Source organism: Felis catus, chromosome F1, assembly GCF_018350175.1.
Source record: "Felis catus isolate Fca126 chromosome F1, F.catus_Fca126_mat1.0, whole genome shotgun sequence".
In the NCBI taxonomy this organism is placed as follows: Eukaryota; Metazoa; Chordata; class Mammalia; order Carnivora; family Felidae; genus Felis; species Felis catus.
In genome coordinates, this window is record NC_058384.1 from 41,404,734 (window position 1) to 41,431,657 (window position 26,924).

General features: G+C 39.1%; 1 protein-coding gene and 1 long non-coding RNA gene across 14 annotated transcripts in view; one reads left to right on the forward strand and one right to left on the reverse strand.

The window, feature by feature from the left end:
- The window catches only part of LOC101080681 (alpha-1,6-mannosyl-glycoprotein 4-beta-N-acetylglucosaminyltransferase-like), a 31,622-nt gene that overhangs the window by 3,622 nt on the left and 1,076 nt on the right, over positions 1-26,924 (reverse strand). For 4 of the 11 annotated variants that reach the window (XM_045048855.1, XM_045048854.1, XM_045048853.1 and 1 more), the window contains one exon: positions 25-154. In XM_045048855.1, coding sequence (XP_044904790.1) covers positions 25-154 — 130 coding nt within the window. Of the gene's footprint in view, positions 1-24; positions 155-302; positions 440-774; positions 840-4,670; positions 5,457-26,924 lie in introns of those variants that run through there. The other 7 variants (XM_023247338.2, XM_023247335.2, XM_023247336.2 and 4 more) reach the window with 5 other exon arrangements.
- LOC109495704 lies at positions 10-7,060 on the forward strand. Of its 3 annotated transcripts, none has more exons than XR_006591725.1 (2): positions 10-722; positions 6,488-7,060. It is a non-coding gene; the product is annotated as an uncharacterized LOC109495704 (long non-coding RNA). The 3 variants fall into 3 exon arrangements; XR_006591726.1 differs by lacking the exon at positions 10-722 and adding an exon at positions 889-1,024; XR_002151320.3 differs by lacking the exon at positions 10-722 and adding an exon at positions 3,954-4,397.

Here is a 26,924-nt window from a genome sequence, read left to right on the forward strand (position 1 = left end):
CCAGTCTCAGCCTCTGGTTCTTACCAATGATAAGTTATATGTAAGATGCTCTTCATTATTCTCTTGGAGGAAGAAGCTCAGGAAGATTAAGGACACAACAACTATGATATATTTCCATAGGCAATGACGCATGGTGCTGGGGCCTGGAGGAGCTCTGCAAAGAAATGTGAGCGGGATATGAATCTTAAGTGCTTCCAGCTTACAGAAGCATAAGGATGTCCTCCTCCTACCAGGAAGCCTCCCACATCCTTTCCCCCTTCCCTCCGCCGCCGAATTATTTCCATAGTCTTTTCTCCACGCACTTCAACCCTCCCTCCTGCTTGTAGCCATCTATGGAGAGACAAAGGTCAAGGAGTTTGATTCTCTTCCACTTCTACCATCTTCACCTCCTGTCTGGGTTTCCAGGTAAAATTGGAGGAGCTTCTTTTGTTTATCCACTCTTGGAGTAGAGACCCAACCACAGCGGATGCGTTGCCAAGAAGAGGAAATCAAGGGTTAGGCATTAATCATATTTTTCCCTAAACTCTGAATTCAAGTCAAAGACTCTACTTGGATGTTATTGATCAATAAATAACTGTTTATTATTGTCTTGTCTGTTAGGTCCCTGTTTACTTTTGTGCCTGATCATTTCCAGGATTACGTTAGGCAGATTATGATGTTGGTCAACTCAGAGGGACCAAGAGAAACTCTTGTTGGTATATCTTCCCCCCCATCCTGGACTGGTAAGTAGGACTAAAAGTGACCGGAAATTTCTAATCACGTGAAAGTCTTTACCATGTTTGGAGTGCTATGTCCTTCAGAGTCTTTTTGTTTAACAGAAGATGAGAGCTGGAATTTCTCTGAAATCAAAGAGAAAAAACTTTAATATTTTCATGCATGCAGGATAGGGTCCCAGAGTGGCTCTTCTGAGGTAGCAGAAACTAGTCACCCCTCCCAGGAAACCCTGCTTGACAACCATTGTCCACTCTGAATGGGGGGCTGGTTACCACTCCAGCCTCACATTGAGCACCTGTTTCTGGATAAGGTGAGGCTGAAGTTAAAAAAAATTTTTTTTTAACATTTATTCATTTCAGAGAGACAGAGAGAGAGACAGAGCATGAGCAGGGGAGGGGCAGAGAGAGAGAGGGAGACACAGAATCAGAAGCAGGCTCCAGGCTCCGAGCTCTCAGCCCAGGGCCAAACGCGGGGCTTGAACTCATGAACCATGAGATCATGAACTGAGCCAAAGTCAGACACTTAGCCGACAACCACCCAGGTGCCCCAAAATACAACTGATTTTTGTGTGTTGACTTTGTATCCTGCTTTTTAACTGAAATAGTTTATTAGTTCTGACAGATTTTGTTTATTTGTGAGGAATCTTTAGTATTTTCTACCTGTAAGAAATATCACCTGCAAACAGAAAATTTTACTTCTCCCTTTCCAATTTTGGATGTCTTTTATTTCTTTCTCTTGCCTAAGTGCTCTTGCTAGAACTTCTAATAGTACGTTGAGTAGAAGTGATGAGGTGTAAGCACTTTTAGCTATAAACTTTCCCCTTAGAGTCACTTTCAATGTGTCCCATAAATTTTGGTATATTGTTTTTTTAAATTTTCATTCATTTAAATATTTTCTAATTTCCTTTGTGATTTCTTTTTTGATCCATAGATTAAAAGTGTGTTATTTAGGGGACCCTGGATGGCTCAGTCGGTTAAGCATGTGACTCTTGATTTCAGCTCAGGTCATGGTCTCGTGGTTCTTGGGATCAAACCCCTTGTTGGCCTTGTGCTGACAGCGCAGAGCCTGCTTGGGATTCTCTCTCTCCTTCTCTCTCTCTTTTTTAAAAAAATTTTTTTTCAATGTTTATTTTTGAGAGACAGAGACAGAGTGTGAGCGGGGGAGGGGCAGAGAGAGAAGGAGACACAGAATCCGAAGCAGGATCCAGGCTCTGAGCTGTCAGCACAGAGACAGATGTGGGGCTTGAACTCATGAACCATGAGATCATGACCTGAGCCGAGGTCGGACACTTAACCGACTGAGCCACGCAGGCGCCCCTCTCTCTCCTCTCTTTGCCCTTCTCCCTCCTCACATGGGCTCTCTCTCAAAAAAAAAAAAAGTTTTTTTAAGTGTGCTATTTAATTCCCCCAATTTTGTGAAATGTCCAGTTTTCCTTTTATTATTGATTGCTAACTTTATCCTATTTTGGTAAAAGAATATACTTTGAACGATATCTATTTTTTTTTTTTTTTTACAAAATGCATTGAAGCTTAATCTGTGGCCTTGACATATGGCATATCCTGAGATATATGCACTTGAGAAGAATGTGTATTCTCTTGTTGGGTAAAGTGCTCTGAAATGCCTGCTAAATCTAGTTGGTTTATTGTGCAGTTTAAGTCCTCTGTTTCCTTATTTATTTTATGTTTGGTTGTCCTGTTCATCATTGTCAGTAGGGTACTGAATTGTTTAAATATTATTGTATTTCTCCCTTTAATTCCATCCGTTTTTGCTGCTTATATTTTGAAGACTTGCTATTAGGTATGTAAATGTTCATAACTGTTGTATCTCTTTGCTGTGTTGAACACTTATTAACGAACACTTATAATGTCCTTCTTTGTCCCTTGTAAACTTTTTTGATTTAATATGTATTTTGTTTGTTATTAGTTCAGCTACCCCTTCTCTTTTGCTTACTATGCGCATGGAATTTTTTCCCCATCTTTTCCCTTGCAATCTGTTAGTTTCTTTGGATTTAAAGTGAATCTTCCATAGATAGCACATAGTTGGATCCGATTTATAAGTCAATTCTGCCAATCTCTGGATTGGAGAGTTTAATCAGTTTGCATTTAAAGTAATTACTCTTAAGGAGACTCTTACTTCTGACATTTTGCTGTGTGTTTTTTATAGTATTTTTGTCCCTTATTTCCTGTATTACCATCAACTTTTGTGTCTAGTTGGATTTTTTTAATAGCAAAATGTTTTAATTAGCTTCTCATTTCCTTTTGTGTATATTTGATAGGTCTTTTCTTTGTGGTTGCCATGGGGGATTATACTTAACACCCTAAACTTATAAGTCTTTAATTTGAATTTATACTCGTTTAACTTCAGTAACACAGAAACTGCTCCTTTACAGTTCCACTCTCCCCGCTTTTGGTTGTTTTTGTCACAAAATTACATCTTTATACATTGTGTGCCGTGAACTAAGACTTCTTTTTTAAAAAAATTTTTTTTAGTGTTTATTTATTTTTGAGACAGAGAGAGACACAGCATGAGCAGGGAAGGGGCAGAGAGAGCGAGGGAGACACAGAATGTGAAGCAGGCTCCAGGCTCTGAGCTGTCAGCACAGAGCCCGGAGCGGGGCTCGAACTCACGAACCGTGAGATCATGACCTGAGCCAAAGTCGGACGCTTAACCGACTGAGCCACCCAGGCGCCCCTAATAATTCTTTTTAAATGCGCTACTCTCTAATAGAAGCTAGCTACTTCTAGTTACCTACTAGTTATCTAGTAGAAGATAAGATTTAGAGCTACAAACCAAAGTTAAAGTCATACTAGCTTTTACACTAATAGTTTTTCTTTAAATATATTAGTCTCTTAAGTCATATAGAAGACAAAAAGTATAATCAAAAACCATTGTTACAATAATACTACCTTTCATAATTGCCTGTATATTTACCTTTATTGAGATCTTTATTTCTCCATATGGCTTTGAGTTACCGTCTCATGTTCTTTCATTTCAAGCTCAGTGCTTCCTTGAGCATTTCCTGTGGAGCAGGTCCACTGGTTACAGATTCCTTTGGCTTTTATCTAGTAATATCTTAATTCCTCCCTCCTTTTTGGACAGTTTTGCTGGATAATGGATTCTTCATTGACAATTGTTTTCCTTTTAGTACTTTGAACATGTTGGCCCACTGTCTTCTTGCCCCCAAAAGATTCTGATTAGAAAGGTGTTAATAATTTTATTGAGGATTGCATTTATGTGATGATTTGCTTCTCTCTTGATGCTTTCAAGATTCTCTCTCTGGTTTTGACTTTTGAAAGTTTGACTATAATGTGTTTTGGTGTGAGTCTTTTTGAGTTCATCTTACTTGGAGTTTCGAACTTCTTGGATGTTTATAGCCATCAAACTTGAGACGATTTCAGCCGTTATTTCTTCAAATATCCTCTCTGCTCTTTTCTGTCTCTTCTCCTTCTGAGTCTCCCACAGCGCTTATGTTGGTCTGCTTTCTGAGCTGAGATATCCATTTTCTGCCCTCAGACATCGACATGCCTGGTTCTCAGGCCTTTGGACTCAGACTGTGATTACATCATCAACTACTCTGGTTCCTGGGCCTTCGAGTTTGGACTGGAACCACACCACTAGCTTTCCTGACCTTCCAGTTTGTAGACAGCAAGTTGTTGAATTCTCAACCTCCACTCCATAACTGTGTGAGCTAATCTCTCATAATAATCTCTTTCTCTCTCTCTTCTCTCTCTCTCTCCCTCTCTCTCTCTCTTCTCCTATTGACTTTGTTTCTCTGGAGAACCCAGACTAACACAGGCACTTATTATGGATCTAAGGTTATTAATGCAATCAAGTCAGATCCAGGAGATAATCTCCCTTTCTGACTTGAGACTTCCATTCCCTCAAGGCTTTTGACAACACATACACACATTTTCATATATATAAAAGTTTCAACCACAACACATGAAAGTCCTCACCTTTACTGGAGGTGTAGTTCTGAGGCTTTTTTTGGGGGGGGGGGTGGTGCAGAAGAACTCAGCTTCACAACTCCTGAGACTTCAAGGTTTTCTCCAAAGTCAAGAAGAAAATACAATATTTGTGGGAGCTAGATGAGGCCAGAATGTGCATCCTCTAAGGCAAGGCAAAGTTGGTCACTGCTTTCAGGTGACACTCCACCTACAACTATTGTCCTCTCTGAATGGGACCTGTTTACCTCTCCAACTTCACACGAAACACCAGCTCCTTGGTAAGGGTTGCAGGGAAATGGTGAGGAAGTTTTGACATCAGTGTCCTGGGATTCTGACCTAGATCCAGGACTGTGGACTGGGCCACATTTTTCTCCAAATAGGAATCGTTTTATTGATATTTTCTCCAAATTCAAATCAATATATGTTTAATGTAAAACATTGGATCAATTACGAAAAAAAAGAATAAAAATTACTCAAAATCCCAATGGCAGGAGATAATCTTTGGTTAGCACCTGGTGAACATCTGGAATCGAAATGAGAAGAGCAGATTGGAATCTGGCTTTATGGCAACAGCGGTCAAGTCACTCGGGAGCTCCCCAAGAAAGTCATTTGGGCAACATGACTTACCAAGGGTGGCAATCTCGTAGAGAGTTTAGGGAAGAAGTAAATCTATCTCCACAAATTTACCAATTTCAGCTTCCTTGGGTGATTTTCAATTCCCACTTATTCCAGACATGCTGTCCCTTTCCCTGAAAATCTCCTTCCACTTTATCTTGTCATCTTCCTTGTCATCATTAATAATTAATGTCCTAAGTCTGTCTTTCCAACCTCCAGCTCCACCCCCCCCCCCAAATTTTTGGATTGTTCTGAATAAAACATACACTTAGTCACTATCTAAGAAAAATTAATGCCAATAGAATACTATCACTTTTATAAGTCCAGGATTACAGGGTCCTCTTTTAAGAATATCCCTCCAAAAGAACTAGGTCTGCATTAAGAACCAGCTTTTAGGGGCGCCTGGGTGGCGCAGTCGGTTAAGCGTCTGACTTCAGCCAGGTCACGATCTCGCGGTCCGTGAGTTCGAGCCCCGCATCAGGCTCTGGGCTGATGGCTCAGAGCCTGGAGCCTGTTTCTGATTCTGTGTCTCCCTCTCTCTCTGCCCCTCCCCCGTTCATGCTCTGTCTCTCTCTGTCCCAAAAATAAACAAACATTGAAAAAAAAAAAAAAAGAACCAGCTTTTATTTTGTGATGATGTTGCTTTGATAAAGCCATTTGCTTAAAAATGGGATTCCCTCTTTCCTTCCCCTCTTCTTCTTTTTGATTCAGCCTCCCCATTCTCTTGGCTTCTTAATCTATGTTATCTCCTTTATATTCTTTTGTTTCTTCTCCCTGTAGCCAAAGACCATTTTAAAAGAATGATGTTGAGGGGCACCTGGCTGGCTCAGTCTATACAGCATGCAACTCTTGATCTCAGGGTCATGTGCTTGAGCCACATGCTGGGTATATAGACTACTTAAAAAAAAAGAAAGAAAGAAAAGATTATGTTAAGAATAATGGGCATAAGGAGCCACAGGCAGAGTGTAATCTCAGCAGGAGGAGGCTGTGGCCAAGGCCTGCTGTGTAGGTACAGACTGGGCATGGCTGTGGCCGGGGCCCACAATGCAGGCTCATGGGTGGCACCCCTGGAAGCCTCTTCAACATGCCCTCAATGCTGGTGGGGCTTTATGGGGCCTAGCAAGGGCTCAGGCCAAGGGCAAGGTAGGAGACTGGTGGGTACCACTGTCTTCCTTAGAAGAAGCAAAACACATCTATCTGCTCTGTTGCAGGACTGATGCTGTGGTTGGATATTTAGAGGACATTATCATCGACCAAGAGTTCTACGAGTCGCAGGGAAATTCCATGGACAAATACTATCAGGAATTTGAATACAGGAATTATAAAATTGCTTATGCTGCTTCTATTGTAACAAAACATATTTACTTAGTAGAAAAGCATATGAAAGAACAGCTGCTGGAGCTTTCCTGGATTTAACTTGGTGACTTTCACATTACAGCCCACAAAGATGAAATGATTGGTAACGTATTTGACAGGCTGCTCCCGTTTACGGATTCTCTGTCTTTCAAAGAAATGTTTCTGAACTACAAAGCAGAAAAGGGAGGTACAGGAAACAACCAGTGGGCTAGTGGCTACTTCATGGTGAACATTATCTTTCTGTCATCCAGAGCACTGCAACACTAGCTTTCACCTCCAGCCAATGGGATTGCTTTGGACACTACAGCCCAATAGGTTGGGAGAAGATTAGGCTAACAATGACAGAAGAATAGGTCTTAGGAAACCTGAATTTGTTTGTGCCTGCTCATTAATGTTAAGTATCAATGAATAATAAAACAAATCCAGAAGATTTCATGTTATTAAGACAATACTCCCAAATTGATAGGCAGATTTAATACAGTCCCCATCAAAATTCCAAGATAAAACAACTCTGTTTCTCTCTCTAGGCTACTCACAACATTTCACTTCTGACACCAGATGTATGGGTTTTTCCACAACAAGCAATTTAACTCAATTCTGATACTATCTACTTGGAGTTAATATCAGATCCTGCAGGTTAAGGGCTCAGTCCCACAAGACTGCTTCCCACTTCAGATGCCAACTGCAAGTTTGGGCCTCTGGTATTTCTGACCAATAGGCTATAAATTGGGGATTCTCACAATCCCATCTTTGGATTTGGTAATTTGCTAGAGTGGCTCACAGAATTCAGGGAAACACATTTGTCAGTTTCTTATATCATAAAGGATACAAATGAATACCCAGATGAAGAGGTACATAAGGCATGATCTGGAAGGGTCCCAAAGGTAGGAGCTTCAGTTCTTATAAAGTTGGAGTGTGCCACTCTCCTGGCATGTGGATGTATTCACCAACATGGAAGCTCTCCAAACCCCTTACTTTAGTGATTTTTATGGAGGCTTCATCATGTAGGCATGATCAATTATTAACCCCATCTCTAGCCCCACCTCCCTCCCTGGAGGATGGAGAGGGTGTAAGACTGAAAGTTCCAAGCTTCTAATCATGGCTTGGTCTTTCTGGTGACTAGCCCCCATCCAGGAGCCCATCAAGAGTTGGCTTATTAGAACAAAAGATACTCCTATCACTCAGGAGATTATAAATGTTTTGGGAGCTCTGTGTCAGGAATTGGGGGCATATCTATCTATATCTATATCTATCTATATCTATATATCTATATCTATATCTGTATATCTATATCTATATCTATCTATCTATCTATCTATCTATCTCTATCTATATCATATCTATTACTATATACCCATATCTATATCTATGTGATTTCACAATTCCAACTGTTTTTTTTTCTTCTTCAAGAAATTGATGAGCTGATCCTAAAATTTACATGGAAATGTGAAGGATCCAGAATAGCCAACACAATCTGGAAAAGACCCATAAAACACCATCAGACAAAGTTAGGGGACTCACATTTCCTGATTTCAAAATTTAACTACAAAGCTACAGTAATTAAGACAGTGTGATCGTGGCATTAATGACACACAGATCAATGGAATAGAAGAAAGTTCAGAAATTGCCAAGATAATAAAATGGGAGAAAGAATAGTTTTTTTTCAACAAAGCGTGTTGAAACTGAATATCCATATGCAAAAGAATGAAGTTAGACTACTACTCCACAAAGACTGACTCAAAATAGATAAAGAACTAAGTTTATAAGACTCTTGGAAGAAAACATAGATATAAATCTTCATAATCTTGAATTAGGCAATGGTGTCTGAGACATGACAACAAAAATATAAGCAATCAAAGAAAAGTAATGAATTGGACTTCTTCAAAATTAAAAACCTTTGTGCTTCAATGGATACTAAGGAGAAAGTGAAAAAGACAAGCCACAGAATGAGAGAATATCTGCAAATCATATATCTGATAAAGGACTAGTATCCAGCCTATATAAAAAATTGTTACAATAAAATGACAACCCATTTATGAACGGGCAAAGTATTTGAATAGACATTTTACCAAAGTAGATATACAAATGGCTAATAAGCACATGAAAATATGCTCAATATCATTAGTCAATAGGGAAATGAAAACCAAAACCACAATGACATACTATGTCATACCTACTAGAATGGCCATAATAAAAAAGACAGACAATGACAAGTGTTGGTGAGGATGTGGAGAAGTTGGAACCCTCATACATTGTTGGTGGGAATGTAAACTGCTATGACTTCTTTGGAAAACAGTTTTACGGTTCCTCAAAAAGTTAAATATAAAGTTATTATATGACATGGCAATTCCACTCCAAGGTGTGTACCTAAGAGAAATGGAAATATATGTCCACACAAAAATTTGTACATGAATATCCAAATAAGCATTATTCGAAATAGCCTAAAAGTGGAACCAATCCAAATGTCCATCAATTGATAAACAGATACACAAAACATGATATTCCATACCATGGAATGTTAGTCAGACATTAAAAGGAATGGAGTGCTTACACATGCTATAGCATGTATGAACCTTGAAAACATCATGCTAAGTGAAAGAAGGCAGACATAAAAGGCCACATATTGTATGATTTCATTTGTGTGAAACATCTAGAATAGCAGATCTATGGAGACAGAAAGTAGATTACAGGTTGCTAGCAATTTGGGAGAGGGGGAATAGGGAAACTTGATAATGAAAACTGGGAGAAATAAGCCTGTAGTAGTCCCTCGGATCGATGTGATGCTTCAAACATAATATTGGAGGAAAACATTAACTAGAACTGTACAATAAACAATACAGCTCTAAGAAAAACCTCTATGGAAATGTCTCTCTGGGGAGGTGGTTGATTTATGTTGCTGAAGCCATTTTGCTGAAGTACCATCTTTTGCTGGTACTTCTCCGCTTTCTCAGAGACCATGACCACCTGCTATGGGTCTAATCAGATTCTTTGTGCTTGCTCAACCATAGATTACTCCCGCTACGTGCTTAAACAAGTTCTGTTTTCCTCCTAAGAATACTCTTTCAACAGTATGATAAATTGTGATGCCTATTGATGGTTGATGTGTTTTTCTCAATTAATATGAGAATGAGGAGTTGCTCAGGGCGACCGTCTTTCCAAACTGTCGTCCCCTGCTCCCTTTCTCTTGCAGCTGACTTCTTTATACCTCATTCTTCTCCCAAACGCCGGGAAGAAAATGGCATAAGCCCACTGACCCAACCAAAGGAGGGACGTGGAGATTCGGCGCACAGTGAAGCAAGGCTTTGATCAACTTTCTTGCAAGAGTGGGTGTCTGACAGACAGGCACACTCAGGGCAGTTACAGCAGACAATTTATCTCCTAGTGTGCAAGTCCCTCCCCTGATTCCTCATTGGCTGAGTAATACAGAGGTTACAGCCTTACCCAGACATCGCCTATGCCCATGTAAGGCAAAAGCAGTTTGATTGGTACAAATGTACATTTTCTGAGGTGAGGCGGAGACTTTCAGTCCCTCCTTTGTTCTTTGGTGCATGCTCATTGCAAAGCCCATAAAAATAAGCTGTGAAATGGAGAGGGGAGGAAGACCAGGAAGTGAAGTGTCTAAGAGTTTGGGACTCCATTATGGGGGGTTGTTCATATATATTTCCAACAGATTGTAAACCTACTGTTAACTAGACAGCGCAGCTTTTATTTGGTATTGCTGAAAACGAATCATCTCCCTTCTCACAAAACAGTTTCTTTTGGGGGTGATTAAAATGTTCTGGAATTAGATACTGGTGATGGTTGCACAACTTTGTGAATATGCTAAAAAATACTTACTGAATTGTACACTTTAAAAGGGTGATTTTTATGGTGTATGAATTATATCTAAATTAAAAAAAAAACAACCCTAAGGGCCTGAAAACAAAATAACCCGACTCTTCAGAGACTGCTGTTTCTTTTAAAATATATTCTTATATTCAGTAACTCTAGTATTCCTCCCAGAGTAAATACCTGTCCCAGGTGTTTCTGAGTCAAGCTACTCCAGAGTACGTTGATGTTGAACATTCCACCTGGGACCCCCTTCCCTCAGCACACATACTGAACCCTCTCTTCCAAATACCAGAGACAGGATTTGCACAAATCTTTTGTGTGTTCACAGCTCTTTCACTTGGGCAAGCATTTCAGTTTTTCCGCCCCAGAGGCTCAGCTATGCGGTGATTTTGAGTGTTTGGGAGTGTTTCTCTAAGGTGTTACTCAAACTAGCTGCCCCTTCTTAAGTTTTATGAAGATCCTATTTTCTGCCCACCATTCTAAGAAAGTCACAGCTGGTTTTGGCTGTAGGAATCATTTGAAAGAGATGTTCTTTGCCTGAAAGATAGATGTAAAACTCAACTCCTAGGCTTATGTGTGCAGTCCTTTTTCCTAAAAGGACCATATCTTCTGCTGATCCTGATGTAGTTCCACTGTTTGTACGAGAAACCTCTTTCTTAAAAAAGCATTATTTTTGAAAAGTATTTTTGATAAATATTCACGTTAACTTAGTGGGTTTAATCTTGGAATTTTAAATGATCACTTACTTCAGGACAAAATATTACATATCGTGTGCTCTCTAGTTGTTAGTACGGTGAAGAAAAGGATAGTATATGTATTGGAGTTCCTAGTTTCCTGGGCACCCATAAATGGATGCTGCGTGCTGGAAGCAAACTAAACAGGCATCCTTTTCTTACGGCATGTTAGGTGTGTTTGTACAGGTTTGCTTAAAATCCTTTCTGCATAAAAGAGTTCATTAGGTTTTCTTTTGGTGTGGGAGCAAGTTTGGTAAAAAGGCAACTGACTCTGTAAGCTACGAAATTCCACCTAAATCCTTCTTCCGTCAAAATCTGTCCTCCCATCATGCTATTCTACGGTCTTGCTTGGCATGAGTAAGAGGAGGTAGCAAACAGCTTTTCTAGTTGCCTATTTGGCTTTGGTTTAGTAAAATGTTTGGTATAATATTACCAGAAATATATATGTCAAACCTTTGAGGCTAGCCCAGGCGTCCCAGTGAGCTCAGGTCACGGGAGGTGGATGAACCCAGGGGTGGAGAGCTGCTGGCACCAGAAAACCACAGGCAATTGTACCCACCTCACAAAACAACTCCTTGTTGCCACCCATCTCACCCCAGGACAAACAGCATTAGGGGGAGACATTCCTCCAATTGTAATTCATTAATCCCCCGGGATTTAGAAGAAAGTATAGGGAAGCAAGTTCCAGAATTTAGTTCCTACTTGCTTTGCTCATTCTCACAGGCATGGTGTTTTTGAACTATCCTGACTTTACCTTTGAAAATACCAGAATGTATATGTAGAGAGCTCTTGGACTGCTTGAATGATAGGGGGAAGGTTAAGGGTAAAAGGAAGGAAAAACACATTCTTTAATGTAAAACATCCTTTTGAGAGCACTTGTTATGGAATTGGGTGGGGAATGAGCAGAAGAAAGAATCCCACACTCAAGGAGTTATAGTTGGAGGTCATAGGACATGGATGATGAACAAGACCTAGTAATCCAGCTGTCCATTCTTAGGCTCTCCATGTTCATTTCCCATCCCACACCCCAACTTGCATTACTGAACCAAGAAGAATTTATGCAGTTGTCCAGTGTTGGAGCAGTAACTGGAGAAGAGTGCCTCTCTGCTATGGGTAGAGTAGGAGTTAATGACAGAGTTTCCCCTCCAGGTGATGGTGACTCTTGGGGAGGCAGAGTTGAGCTACAAAGCTTAGCTATCCCTCTCCCCATGTGATTTTCTCTCCTGTGCCAGTCCTAGAGGAGACAGAATTTGGGGCTTCCACTGGGGCTTCATCCAGACAAATGAAAGCAAGATGAAACGGAATAAAATCCAACAGGACTTGAAAGTCAAAGTTGGTTGCCCCTGCCAGGGAACACCCTTCTGACAGTCATTGCTCTGAATGGGGGTGGGGGATGAGTAGAACCTTCACCTTTATTCCAAGGGTGGGGGTTACTTGAAGGAAGGAAGCTCTGATACCCAGCATGTACACACTTTGGTGAATATGGTGGGTTTGTTTGCTCAGCAGCCAGTTCAATGTTTTTCTAAATATGCTTCCTTGTTCTGCAGAGGCTGGCAAGCTAAAACCTACATTTCTCAGATTCCTTAGTAGGTAATGTTCCAATATGATTTAGATTTAGATTTAGATTTAGATTTCTGTATTTAGATGGACATGTATGAGATCTCACTGAGTTGAAAAAAAGTTACATTTATAAAATGAGGATGATAATAATACCTACTTCATTGGGTTTGATGTCCTATAGCTATATGGATAAACATATATGTATATGTATAAACTATATGGCATATTATACATAGAGGATATAGTATATATATTTATATATATACTACATATATAAAATTATATATATAGCCATTGTATAATTATATACTATATTTTATATATAGAGTATAATAGAGTGTCTGGCTCATGCTAAGCAGTGTATGTATGTTAGCTATGAATATATTAATATTTTAAAAGATCTCCAAGTGATTCTAAAATGTAGCCAAGGTTAGGAACCACTAATTTAAGACCTTATAACCATGGTAAGAAATTTGGGCTTAAATTTAATGTAATCGGAAAATACGGAAGGGCTTTACGCAAGGAAATCATATGATTTTATTTACATTTTTAAAAACTGCTCAGGCTTCAGTATAGAGAGAGAATTTGAGAGTGGGCAAACAGCAGAAGGAAGAAAAGACTTACATATTACAGGTATTCAGGTAAGAGAAGATGGTAGTTTTATAATGCAAACAGAAATATAGTTGGGTTTGTGATATTTTGGAAATTGATTTGACCAGCAGTACTGATGGATTGAATGTGGGTACGAGAGGGTGATGTGGCATGCCCAAGTTGAGTCCAAAGGAAATGAATCAGAATCTCTGGGGCATCACTGACAGCATCTCGGTCTGCCAGACATACTAGCAATACCATTGGGTCTGCTGGATCCTAAGGCCCAAGTGGCAGGGTAGTTGGCTCTACAAGCTTACCGGTTACAAAACTGTTTATTGCTCTAGGTCCTACTCAAAGCTAGCAGTGGTACCGTTGCTTTTCCCATTGAACAGATGAAAGGGTAATCAGATGAGGTTAAATAATCTGCCCCCAATCACACAGCTGGGATAGTAGGAGAGCAGATATATGAACCCAGGGGATGCCAGAGTCTGTCCTTTTAACCACTGTGCTGTACTACTTATTATAAACAAATGTCCTGTTTAGTTTGGTGCTAGTTGAGTTGACTAATGTTATTTTCAAGGAGTTTTTTTTTTAACGTTTTATTTATTTTTGAGACAGGGAGAGACAGAGCATCAACAGGGGAGGGTCAGAGAGAGGGAGACACAGAATCTGAAACAGGCTCCAGGCTCTGAGCGGTCAGCACAGAGCCCGATGCAGGGCTCGAACTCACGGACCGCGAGATCATGACCTGAGCCGAAGTCGGCCGCTTAACCCACCGAGCCACCCAGGCACCCATCAAGGAGTTTTACTCTGATGCTTGGCACTGTCGGCTGCCCCTTCTTTCCTAGAATGCTTAGACTCCCTTTGCTTTGGTGAGATGGCTCTCTTCTGGTTCTCATATCTTCGCTTTCCTTTTTGGTTCCCTCTCCTTCCTTCCATCTGCTCTTTACATAACAGTGTCCTCAGGGACGGTCATTGTTAGGCCTCTGCATTTCTCCCTGCACACTCTCTAGGCCTCATCTCGCACCATACTATGGCTAGCGCTTTTGTTCCCATACCACTGTATTTACACACACACACACACACACACACACACACACACACACACACACACAGTGTCTCTACATGTGCTGTAATGAAGAGAAGATCCAAAATAAGTGAAACAGGGGGGAGAAAGTACAATAGAGAAAATGAACAAAGTTAAAGGTTGGTACTTTTAAAAAGCAGTAACATTGATAAACCTCTACGAAAGACTGATCAGGAAAAAAGTATAAACAAATCTCCACAGATATTAAACTACTAGCGAGATAATAAACCATAAATTTGACAATATTTTAGATGAAATGGACAAAATTCTCGAAAAACAACTTATAAAAATTAACACAGGAAGAAAGAAAGCCCTACTGGTTCTTGATCTACTAATGAAATTGAATTCATGATTAATTTCCCCCACACAAAAAAGTACAGGCCCAGATACCTTCATGGGTGAATTCTCCTAAATATTAAGGTGAATTCTCCTTAAATAAATTCTCTCAAAAACTAGAGGAGGTACTACTTCCCAACTGGTTTTTACGAGGCCAGCATATTTTAATACCAAAATCTAACAAAGATATCATAAAAGGGAAAATTATAACCAATCTCATGAGAACGTAGATGTAAAAATCCTAAGCAAATATTAGCAAACTGAATCCAGCAATATATAAAGAGCATAATACATCATAACTAGATGATAAATTTTCCAGGAGTTATCATCTTGATAGATGAAGAAAAACCACTGGGTAAAATTCAACATTCACTCACGGTAAAAACTCTTAGCAAGTAGGAATAGTGGGGAGATTACCTTAATCTAATTGGACTATTTACTCCTCTTCCCCAAAATTCTTAATGGCGAATTATTATTTACTTATATTTATTTATTTTTAAAGTGTACAACATTTTGATTTGATACACATATGCATTGTGAAAAGTTTCCCATCATCAAGTTAATTAACACATTACTCACCTCACACGTTTACCTTTTTTTGTGTGTGTGAGAACACTTAAGTTCTACTCTTTTAGCAAACTTCAGTTACACAATACAGTATTATCAACTGTAGTCACCATGTTATACATTATAGCTTCAGACCTTATTCATCTTTATATTTATTTTATTTTTGAGAGACAGAGAGAGAGAGAGAGAGAGAGAGAGAGAGAGAGAATGGAGGAGGGGCAGAGAGAGAGGGAGACAGGATCTGAAGCAGGCTCCCCTGCTGCCACCACAGAGCCCTACCTGGGGCTTGAACCCATGAACTTCGAGATCATGACCTGAGCTGAAGCTGGATATATAACTGACTGAGCCACACAGGCACCTCATTCATCTTTTTTTCCCCCTTTTCTTTAGAGAGAGAAAGAGAGCACAAGCAGGGGAGAGGGGCAGAGGAAGAGAGAGAACATTTTAAGCAGGCTCCACACTCAGTGCGGAGCCCAACACAGGGCTCAATCCCATGACCCTGGGATCATGACCTGAACCAAAATCAAGAGTAGGATGCCTAGCTGACTCAGCTACCCAGGTGCCCCAACACCTTATTCATCTTATAATTGGAAGTTGGTACACTTTTTTTTTTATCAGCCCCACCCTTTCCCCCCACCCCTTAAGACCCTGGCAACCACCATTCTACTCTATTTCTATGAATTTGCCATTAAAAAAAAAAAAAGATTTCGCATGTAAGTAATTATTTGTCTTTCTCAGTCTGGCTTATTTCACTTAGGGTAATGTCCTCTAGGTTTATCCATTTTATTGCAAATGGCAGGATTTCCTTCATTTTTCAGGCTGAATAATATCTTGTGTGTGTGTGTGTGTGTGTGTGTGTGTGTGTGTGTGTGTATGTGATGGTAAATTATTGAAAGCTTTCCCACCCCTGAGAATGAGAATAAACAAGGATGCCCTCTGTCATAACTTCTATTCAACATTGTAATGAAGGTCCAGCCAGTTCAATAAGGGGAAAAAGTAAGAAAAGGCATATGGCTTGGAAAGAAATAGATAAAATTTTAATATGATTATATAAAAAAAATAAAGAATTTACAAACTATTAGAATTAATATGTGAATTTAGCAAGGTCACTGAATACAAGGTCTATATATAAATACCAATTGTATTTTCTATATACTAAACACAAATAATCAGAAAATAAAGATTCCAAATGATATTATTTATAATAGCATCAGAAAATATCAATCCTATGCAAAAATTCTCAACAAAATACTAGCAAATTTAATTCAACACTATATTCAAACAATTATTCACCATGATCCAATGGGATTTATTCCTGGGCTGCAGGACTGGTTCACTATTCACAAATCAATAAATGTGATATATCACATTAATAAAAGAAAGGATAAGAACCATATGATCCTCTCAACAGATGTAGAAAAATCATTTGACAAAATCCAGCATCCTTTCTTGATAAAAGCCCTTAAGAAAGTAGGGATAGAAGAAATGTTCCTCAACATCATAAAGGCCATATATGAAAAACCCACAGTTAATATCCTCAATGGGGAAAAACTGAGAGCTTTCCCCCTAAGATCCGGAACATGACAGGGATGTCCACTCTCATTACTGTTGTTCAACATAGTACTGGAAGTTCTAGCCTCAGCAATCATACAACAAAAAGAAATAAAAGGCATACAAACTAGCAAAGAAGTCAAATTTTCATTCTTCACAGATGACATGATAGTCTACATGTAAAACCTGAAAGACTCCACCAAAAAGCTGTTAGAACTAATACGTGAATTCAGCAAAGTCACAGGATATAAGATCAATGTGCAGAAATTGGTTGCATTTCTATACATCAATAATGAAACAGCAGAAAATCAAGGAATTGATCCCATTTACAACGGCACCAAAAACCGTAAGATACCTAGGAATAAATCTAACCAAAGAGGTAAAAGATCTGTACTCTGAAAACTACAGAAAGCTTATGAAAGAGATTGAAGACAACACAAAGAAAAGGAAAAACATTCTGAGTTCATGGATAACAAATACTGTTAAAATGTCTATACTACCCAAAACAATCTACACATTCAATGGTATCCCTATCAAAATAACACCAGCATTCTTCACAGAACTAGAACAAACAATCCTAAAATCTGTATGGAACCACCAAAGACCCCGAATAGCCAAGAGCAATCCTGAAAAAGGAAACCAAAGCTGGAGGCATCACAATTCCAGACTTCAAGCTGTATTACAAAGCTGTAATTATCAAGACAGTATGGTACTGGCACAAAAAGACACATAGATCAATGGAGCAGAATAGAGAACCCAGAAAGGGACCCACAACTATATGGCCAACTAATCTTTGACAAAGGAAAGAGTATCCAATGGAAAAAAAAGACAGTCTTTTCAGCAAATGGTGCTGGGAAAAGAGCAACATGCAGAAGAATGAAACTAAACCACTTTCTTACATCACACACAAAAATAAATATAAATGGATGAATGACCTAAATGTGAGACAGGAGACCATCAAAATCCTAGAGGAGAACACAGATAGCAACCTCTTTGACCTCAGCCACAGCAACTTCTTACTAGACATGCCTCCAGAGGCAATGGAAATAATAATAAAAATGAACTATTGGGACTTCATCAAAATAAAAAGCTTCTGCACAGTGAAGGAAACAATCAACAAAACTAGAAGGCAACCGACACAATGGGAGATCTTTGCAAATGACATATCAGATAAAGGGTTAGTACCAAAAACTATAAGAACTTAACCAAACTCAACACCCAAAAAACAATCCAGTTAAATGGTTGGAAGACAAGAATAGACACTTTTCCAAAGAAGACATCCAGATGGCTAACAGACACATGAAGACATGCTCAACATCACTCATCATCAGAGAAATACAAATCAAACCATAATGAGATACCATCTCATACCAGCCAGAATGACTAAAATTAACAACTCAGGAAACAACAGACGTGGACGAGGATGCAGAGAACGGGAAACTCTTTTGCACTGTTGGTGGGAATGCAAACTGGTGCAGCCACTCTGGAAAACAGTATGGAGGTTCCTCAAAAAATTAAAAATAGAATTGCCCTACAATCCAGCAACTGCACGACTAGGTACTTATCCAAAGGATGCAAAAATGCGGATTCAAAGGGGCACATGCATAGCACTGTTATAGCAGCACTATCAACAATAGCCAAATTATGGAAAGAGCCCAAATATCCATCGACTGATGAATGGGTAAAGAAGATGTGGTATATATATACAATGGAATACGACTTAACGATCAGAAAGAATGAAATCTTGCCATTTGCAACAACGTGGATGGAACTAAAGTGTATTATGCTAAGAGAAATAAGTCAGTCAGAGAAAGAGAAATATATGATTTCACACACATGTGGTATTTAAGAAACAAAACAGATGAACATAGGGGAGAGGAAGGAAAAATAAGAGAAAAACAGAGAGGGAAGCAAGCCCTAAGAGACTCTTAAAGACAGAGAACAAAAGATTTGAATTTGATTCAGTAGAGTGAGTGAAGAGATCCACTCTCACTCTTGTGAAACCTTTTTGATGTACAATTTTATAAATGTTAACACATGCATAGCTATATGACAACCACCATAATCAACATACAGAACAGTCCCAGCCTTCTACTAAAATTCTTTTGTGGTATCCTTTTATTATCACCCCCCCCCATTCCTAATCCCTGGCAACCTCTCCTTAACTGTTCTCCATCACTGTATTTTTTTTTGAGATTTCCATAGAATAGGAATCATATTAGCTTTTTGAGACTTCTTTCATTCAGCGTATCTTTGAGATTCATTTGTATACAGGGGTTTGTATGAACACAGATTTTAATTTCTCCTGGGTAAATATCCAGGAATATGATTTCTGAATAATATGGTAAGTGTATGTTTAAGTTTACAAGAAAATGCTAAATTGAGGCTAAATTGTACCATTTTGCATCCCTACTAGCAATGTATGAAAGTTCCAGCTGTTCTGCATCCTTGTCAGCACTTGGTATTGCCAGTATTTTTAGTTTTGGCCATTCTAACAGTTGTATAATTGTATCTCATTGATTTTAATTTAAATTTCTCTAATGGCATCTTTTGAACATCTTTTCATGTGCTTACCTGCTGTGTGCATATCCTTTTTGTTAAAGTGTCTTAGTCCATTTAAAAAACTGGGTTGTTTGTATTATTCCTGTTAAGTCTTGAGAGTTCTTTAAAGGACTTCATTCAAGTCCTTGGTCAGATATGTGATTTACAATATTTTCTCCCAATCTAAAGCTTGTCTTTTCATTCTTTTAACAGTGCCTTTTGCAGAGCAAAAATTCTCATTTTGAAAACCAAGTTGAAGACCAATTTATCAATTTTTGTTTTGTGGCTTGTGGTTTTGGTGTCATATTTAAGAACTCTTGGCCTATCCCCAGGTCTTAAAGGCTTTCTCCCATGTTCTCTTCTAAGTATTTTCTAGTCTTACATTTTACATTCATATATGATAGTTTTTGAGTCAGTTTTTATATAAAGTATGAGGTTTAGATCAATGCTTATTTTGGGGCACCTGGGTGGCTGACTTCAGCTTAGGTCATGATCTCTAACCTCATGAATTTGAGCCCCATGTCAGGCTCTGTGCTGACAGCTCGGAGCCTAGAGCCTACTTCCAATTCTTTGTCTCCCTCTCTCTGCCCCTCTCCTGCCTGCATTCTGTCTCTCTCTCAAAAATAAATAAGCATTAAAAAATATTTGATCGATGCTTATTTTTTGCCTACTGATGTTGTTTTAACACCTTTGTCAACAAGACTACCTTTTTCCCACTGAAATTGCTTTTGCACCTCTGTAAGAAATCAATGGGCCACATTTGTGTGAGATTATTTCAGGACGTTCTCTTCTGTTTCATTAATCGATGCGTCTATACCTTTGCCAGTATCACACTATCTTGATTACTGTAATTCTATAGTAAATCTTATCATTAGGGGTAATGGTCAATTTTATGTATCAACTTGGCTAGGCTGTGGTACCCAGGCATTTAATGAAACACTAATGTTTAAAAGAAATAAGTTTGCAGACTTTAAGTTCAAAGCATAAAGTCAAAGATAGCCAATAAACTCAATGAATAGAAGCATTGACTCCTGAGAAAAGGTAAACAATTCAGCAATCGATTAAAGGAGGGCTTTATTTTATTTTTTTAATATGAAATTTATTGTCAAATTGGTTTCCATACAACACCCAGTGCTCATCCCAACAGGTGCTAAAGGAGGGCTTTAAATGAGTATGATCAAGATCCCTCAAGGAGATAAATAAAATAATACTATCCTTAAAGCTAGAACAAAAGGCCATAAAACAAAAGAGTCAGATATTAATTAGGATTGTGTGGCTATGAAAAAGAACTAACTAGGGGTGCCTGGATGGCTCAGTAAGTTAAGCGTCCCACTCTTGATCTTGGGTCAGGTCATGATCTCACATTCGTGGGATTGAGCCCCATGTCGGGCTTTGTGCTGACAGTGTGGAGCCTCCTGGGGATTCTCTCTCTCCCTCTCTCTGACCCCTCCCCTGCTTGTGCTCTCTCTCTCAAAAATAAACAAATAGATTTTTAAAAAGAACTAATCATAAATTAAAACTAAAAATACATTTACTGAAATATACAAAAATAAGAAGCCTTAGTCAGGGATATTTCTTAGTGGAGTTACTTCTGATGGCTCTTGGTGTTCTAGCTTCTGAGATAAATTCTGTGGTTCTGGCCTCAAGCACAAAGATACTGGAGAAGCAGGCCCAGAGATCACTTTATGACTGTACCTTATGTTGGAAGTATCTTGTTAGGCTGAGCTCGGTCAAACTAGATCAAGATTGGAGCAAAGGAGTGAGATAGTCTTTGCTACAGATAAATACCAGATAAATCCCTTCTCTTTCTTTCTTTTTTAAATTATTTTTTTAATGTTTATTTTTTTGGGGGGGAGGAGGAGGGGCAAAGAGAGGGAGGCAAAGAATCTGAAGTAGGATCCAGGCTCTGAGCTGTCAGCACAGAGCTCAATGCGGGGCTCTAACTCATAGACCTGAGCCAAAGTTGGATGCTTAACTAACTGAGCCACCCAGGCGTCCCACCCTTTCTCTTTCTTATCTACTGGTCTTTGGATTCCGTAAGCAAAGAATAGGTACTGAACTGCTGTTCTTATCCAGTATTCTCTGGAAATTATTGGACAGCCTTGATTATCCAGAGGCTTGCTACTCCAGGACCACTGATAACTTGCCCAGCTTCATATAGACGCCTTGGAAGGACAGAATGTTGTTCAAGAATTCTCCCTTTAGAACTTCCACTATGAATTTCTCAAGATTATCTCAGAGGTGCTGTGGCCCAGATCAGGGAATCATGAAAGGTTAAATGGGCATATAAGTCAAGATGTCATATAAACAGATGACAACTATTCTATGAGGCTATGAGAAACCCATTCATTATTCCAAGGAAGAATACAAGGTCATCTGTCATAAGAGCCCAACATACTCTTTGGGATAATGCCAAAAGATGGAAATTCATTAAAATCTAAGGTTTATGGAGATGGCCCAGAATGTTGGTCATCTGTTTAAGTTGTTTGCCATCCTGTTGAAGCTGGAGCCATCTTAAAAATGGATGTTTTTCTTGTTCACAAAATGTGCTGCCCTCTGTCCCCCAGGGGGAGCCAGTGGCTTGCTGAATCTGCACTGCAAGTTGGTACAGGTAGGTTTCAGGCTTAGAGAACAAAGCAATCAGGGTTCTTTAGTTAAAAACAGAAAGAACCAACTCAAAGTTGCTTAAGATCTCAGGGGTGTCTTGGGGTGCCTGGGTGGCTCAGTTGGTTGAGTGTCTGGCTTTGGCTCAGGTCATGATCTCATGGTCCGTGAGTTCGAGCCCCGCATCGGGCTCTGTGCTGACAGCTTGGAGCCTGGAGCCTGGAGCCTGCTTCTTGTTCTGTGTCTCCCTCTCTCTGCTCCTCCCCTTCTCATGCTCTGCCTTTCTCGCTCTCTCTCAAAAATAAATAAACATTAAAGAAATTTTTTTTAAGATCTCAGGGGTGTCTCATGAAAACAAGGAAAGGAATGCACCTGGATCTCAAGAGGAATTGTAATGACACAGAAAACCTAGTTTGAGTCAGAAGTCAGGAGAAATACCATCTTCACCTCATGTGCTGTGTTTCTTGGGGAGTATGCTTCCGTCTTTCTTGCCAGATATGCTTTCCTATACAAACCTTATCCACTTGACCAGGAAGCAGTCCATTAGAACCAGGTATATCCAGTCATACTTAAGACAGGATCAGTTTCTTTTACGTCAGGTGAAGAAACATCTCCTGGCATGTGATTTATTTATCCAGGCTTCTGATAACAAGGTAGGATAGGGAGGTTGTTGTTGATTTGCACAGTATGTAAGCTGATGTGTGAGGTAAAGTAGAAGGTTTAGGTATTTTAGGTAATAATATGGTTGTCAGTTTGAGCCAGAGTCTGAGGGTCTAGGGGGAAATGTGGCCAGCATTTCAAGGGTTCTTCCACATGCACAGTTGGGAGCTGTCAACTCGTCCCATGTGGCGAAGACTTGGTCCTCAAAGCCATTTCATGTTGCTCAGTTTATGTTAGCATTCACTGAGAGGTAGAGCAACTGCGGACCCAGGTGCCCAGGTGCTCTTCTTTTCTTCTCCTTCTCCTTCTTCTTCTCTTCTTCTTTTTTTGCATAACACAGAGCTCCTATGTGATCCAGAAGAAAGGAACAGAACAGGTGTCCCCTAACAGAGGATACAGGATAAAAGTCTCTAAGGTTAGACTTGAGTCTAGCCCTCAAAGCCGACTGAGTCACGAAGCGTGGGCTTATGAGGCTAAGGAAGTTCTACCCCCTAACTTATTATGGTCTGCCCTTTGGACAGGATGGTTGATCAAACCTCTTCAATTAATATCAATTCCTTCTTATCTGGTCCCATTTCAAACTAAACCATGGCTGCCCCTTGTCAGTTAACAACCTGATTCCCAAACTTTGTAGGGCTAGTAACAATTTACAAAAGCAAACCAGTGCACCTACTTGGACTGATACCCATCCTAAACAGAGCGTATTAAGAGAATACTGGTTAAAGGAGAAGAACAAACAGCTTTTTCAATGAGAGTGGCCAGATAGCGAGAGAACTAAGTATGTGACGTGCCATGGAATAGAGGGTTTCAAGGAGGGTAGGATCTCAATAGAAATACTAGAGTGAGAATTCAGAAAATGCATTTAGGAGGTCATTGGTGACCCTAGAGAGCAACCTTTCAATAAACAAATGAGTTTTGAAGCCAGAGTTCAAAGACACCAGAAATGACTAGGTGAAGAAACAAAGGCTATGGGTAAAAGCTCTATTGGGAGGGATATGGGGATATGTGTTTGGCATATATGTTTTTGAAAAACATCCTATTTTTAAGTAATCTCCACACCCAACATAGGGCTCAAACTCAAAACCCGGAGATCAAGACTCATACGTTGTACTGGCTAAGCCAGCTGGATGCCCGGCTTAGATGTTTTCAAGACAAAAAGACTCGTGCGTGATTGGAACCTTGGAGAAAGGAGCTTATAGATAGGAAAAATATATTCATTTCTATAATTGCTGATATGTTTAGTTTAGCAGAATCAGTTTTCGAGTTTTGTTGTTCGTAAAATGGTGACCCTGTAATGAAGCTCTATTGCCCCCATGTGGTGTAGGCTGCCCAGCAACTTCATTCTAAACTAGGAATTGACAAACTTGCTGTAAACAGTAACTATTTTAGTTTTGAGGGAAAGTAACCACAGATAATACGTAAATCAACAGGTGTGACCATGTTCCACTAAAACTTTAAGTAATTTGCTCAAGGTTGAGGGGATCAGAATATGGCACCCCCAGATATGCCACTTTGGCATAAAGGTTACTTTAAGCTGAGAGCATCTGAGATTCAACAGATGCAAAAAAAAAAAAAAAAAAAAAAAAAAAGGCTTCTTAGAGCTTTCATTTTCTGACTAAAAGTAACAACTTCTGGGAAATAAGACTACCATAAATTCTCCCCGAGGGCAGACCTACTCCCAGAAGGAAGAATGAGAATAAAATCTACCTCAAATCCCTTATTTAGGGAAATGTTATGGCCCTGAAGAAGATGAAAACACCACTCATACCAAGATAGAGAAGCATTATCACAAACTTTTCATTTCCTGTTTGTTCTCCTGAAAATAATTTCTTTCCAAAAAGTCATTTGTTTTCCTGTAAGTGCCTTTCTCCTCCTCTCCTTTACCTAGTAAGGTGGTATACAGATAGGAAATCCTATCTTCTTTGAGTTATCACGGACGTCTCCCACGTGTGTGCATGCGGCACATGTAAATAAAGTGTTTTTCCCCCTCCTGTTCATTTGTCTTTTGTCAGTTTAATTTGCAAGACTCCAGCCACAGAATATAAGATGGCAGAAGAAAAGTGTTTTTCTTCACCTCCAAGGTCAGGTAGCTATTAAGTGGAGGAAAAGGGATTTAAACCCAGATATCTGCTTCTAGAAACTGAGCTCCCCCTTACTAAGCTACTCCATAGATTATTATTTTTAACTGAGACTCCATCTTAACATAACTTTTTACCATACACTATATTTTATTTTATTTTTAAATGTGTATTTATTTTGAGAGAGAGAGAGAGAAAGAGAGGGAGAGAGAGGATCACAAGCAGGCTCCGCACTGTCAGCACAGAGCCCAACTTAGGGTTTGAACTCAGGAACTGTGAGATCATGACTTGAGCTGATACTGAGTCAGGTAGGGGCCCCTACCGTACACTATATTTTAAATAAGGTATAAAAAGTTAGTCACAGGCACTTTTCTCCAGATTTAATTAATGTACTTTTTTGAGTGCTACTGAATCTTACTTTGAATCAGCTTCTTCACACACCTTGTCTACAGCTTGGGCACATGATAGAAATTCATTAAGTACCTTCTGGTTTGTTTTCTCTCTTATAGATTTTCCCCCTTTTAGCCACAGTTTGACTCCACGTCTGTTTAGGCTATTAATATTATTCAAAGCCAAAGTTTTCATATGATTTTCTTCATTTTAGAGGTAGTATAGTGCAGTGGTTTTACATATGAGCTTCGAAGACAGTCCTCAGTCTGAATTCTGGCACTTGTCACTGCATGGTAAGTACTCCGTAAACATCAGCTAGTCTATTCAATCAACTAGAATGTATGCCTTCGTTCAATTTCCCCATGTTTTCTCCCCTCATGCAGAAGCAAACAGGACCTTAGTCATCTTAGGTCCCTTTAAATAACCACCACCACCACAATTTTAACTATCATCACCATAATAGCAGCTGACATTTACTGAGTGGTTACTATGTATTATTTATTATTTTTTCCAAAATTTTCTTTAAATTCAAGTTAGTTAATATACAGTGCAATATTAGTTTCAGGAGTAGAATTCAGTGATTCATCACTTACGTACAACACCCAGCGCTCATTATAACAAGTGCCCTCCTTAATGCCCATCACCCATCCAGCCAATCCAGCAACCCTCAGTTCGTTCTCTCTAGTTAAGAGCCTCTTATGGTTTGCCTCCCTCTCTTTCTATCTTATTTTATTTTCCCTTCCCTTCTCCTTTATCGGTTTTGTTTCTTAAATTCCACATATGAGTGAAATCATATGGTATGTTATCTTTTTCTGACTTATTTCACTTAGCATAATACACTCTAGTTCCATCCACATCATTGCAAATGGCAAGATTTCATTCTTTTTGATGGCTGAGTAATATTCCATTGTGCATGAAATACTTTCCATGAATTAATTTTACTATTTCAATAACCCTATGAAGCAGGTATTATCATTATCTTCATAGACAGGAAACTGAAGTCCAGGGAGATTAAATAACTTTTCCAAGGTCACGTGGATAATAAGTGGCAGAGATATTTTTTTGAACCCAGGTAAGTCTGACTTCAGAATCCATACTCTTTATTACTTTTCTCTTTTGCTTTATACTGTCTCCAACAGAAAATTTTACTGTTATGTATTTCTTCAAATTAGAAGGAATAATTTTCCAAGGTCTCCAAAGCAACGGTTACTACGCTTTAGGGTTTCACATGCTATTAAAATTTTAAAGATTCTGAAAACACCATAGATTTGCCACATTTAAGTTTTGACAAGAAAGGACCTCAAAACAAAACAAAACAAACCACCACCACTATCATTTACTATTAGCTTAAAATAAAGGATGATTTAATACCAAAAAAGTAGGATAGATATAACCTAGAACTTCCACTTTGGTGAGAACAAAGATTTTAGGACAATATACTCCTTCCTTCTTAATACCAGGTTAATAGCTACATGCTGCTTGCATTTAGATACAACAACTCTTTTAGTAACTTTACAACTTGTCTTTCTAGAAAGAACCTGTGTCTTTGGATCTGGAAGCTAAGAGTGCCATTAATTAAAAATTGTTGCTTTTTAATAGAAAGTGGAATAAAAGATCTATAGGTGTTTTGTTCCACTAAAGTGGCCATAGGGCTTAACAGTCTGAGTGGCCTTACTTCTACTCTTGAAATTTCAAAAGATGAAATAAACAGTTTCAGGATTAGACTTCTTTCATTCCAAAGCATTAGAGGAGTAATCATACT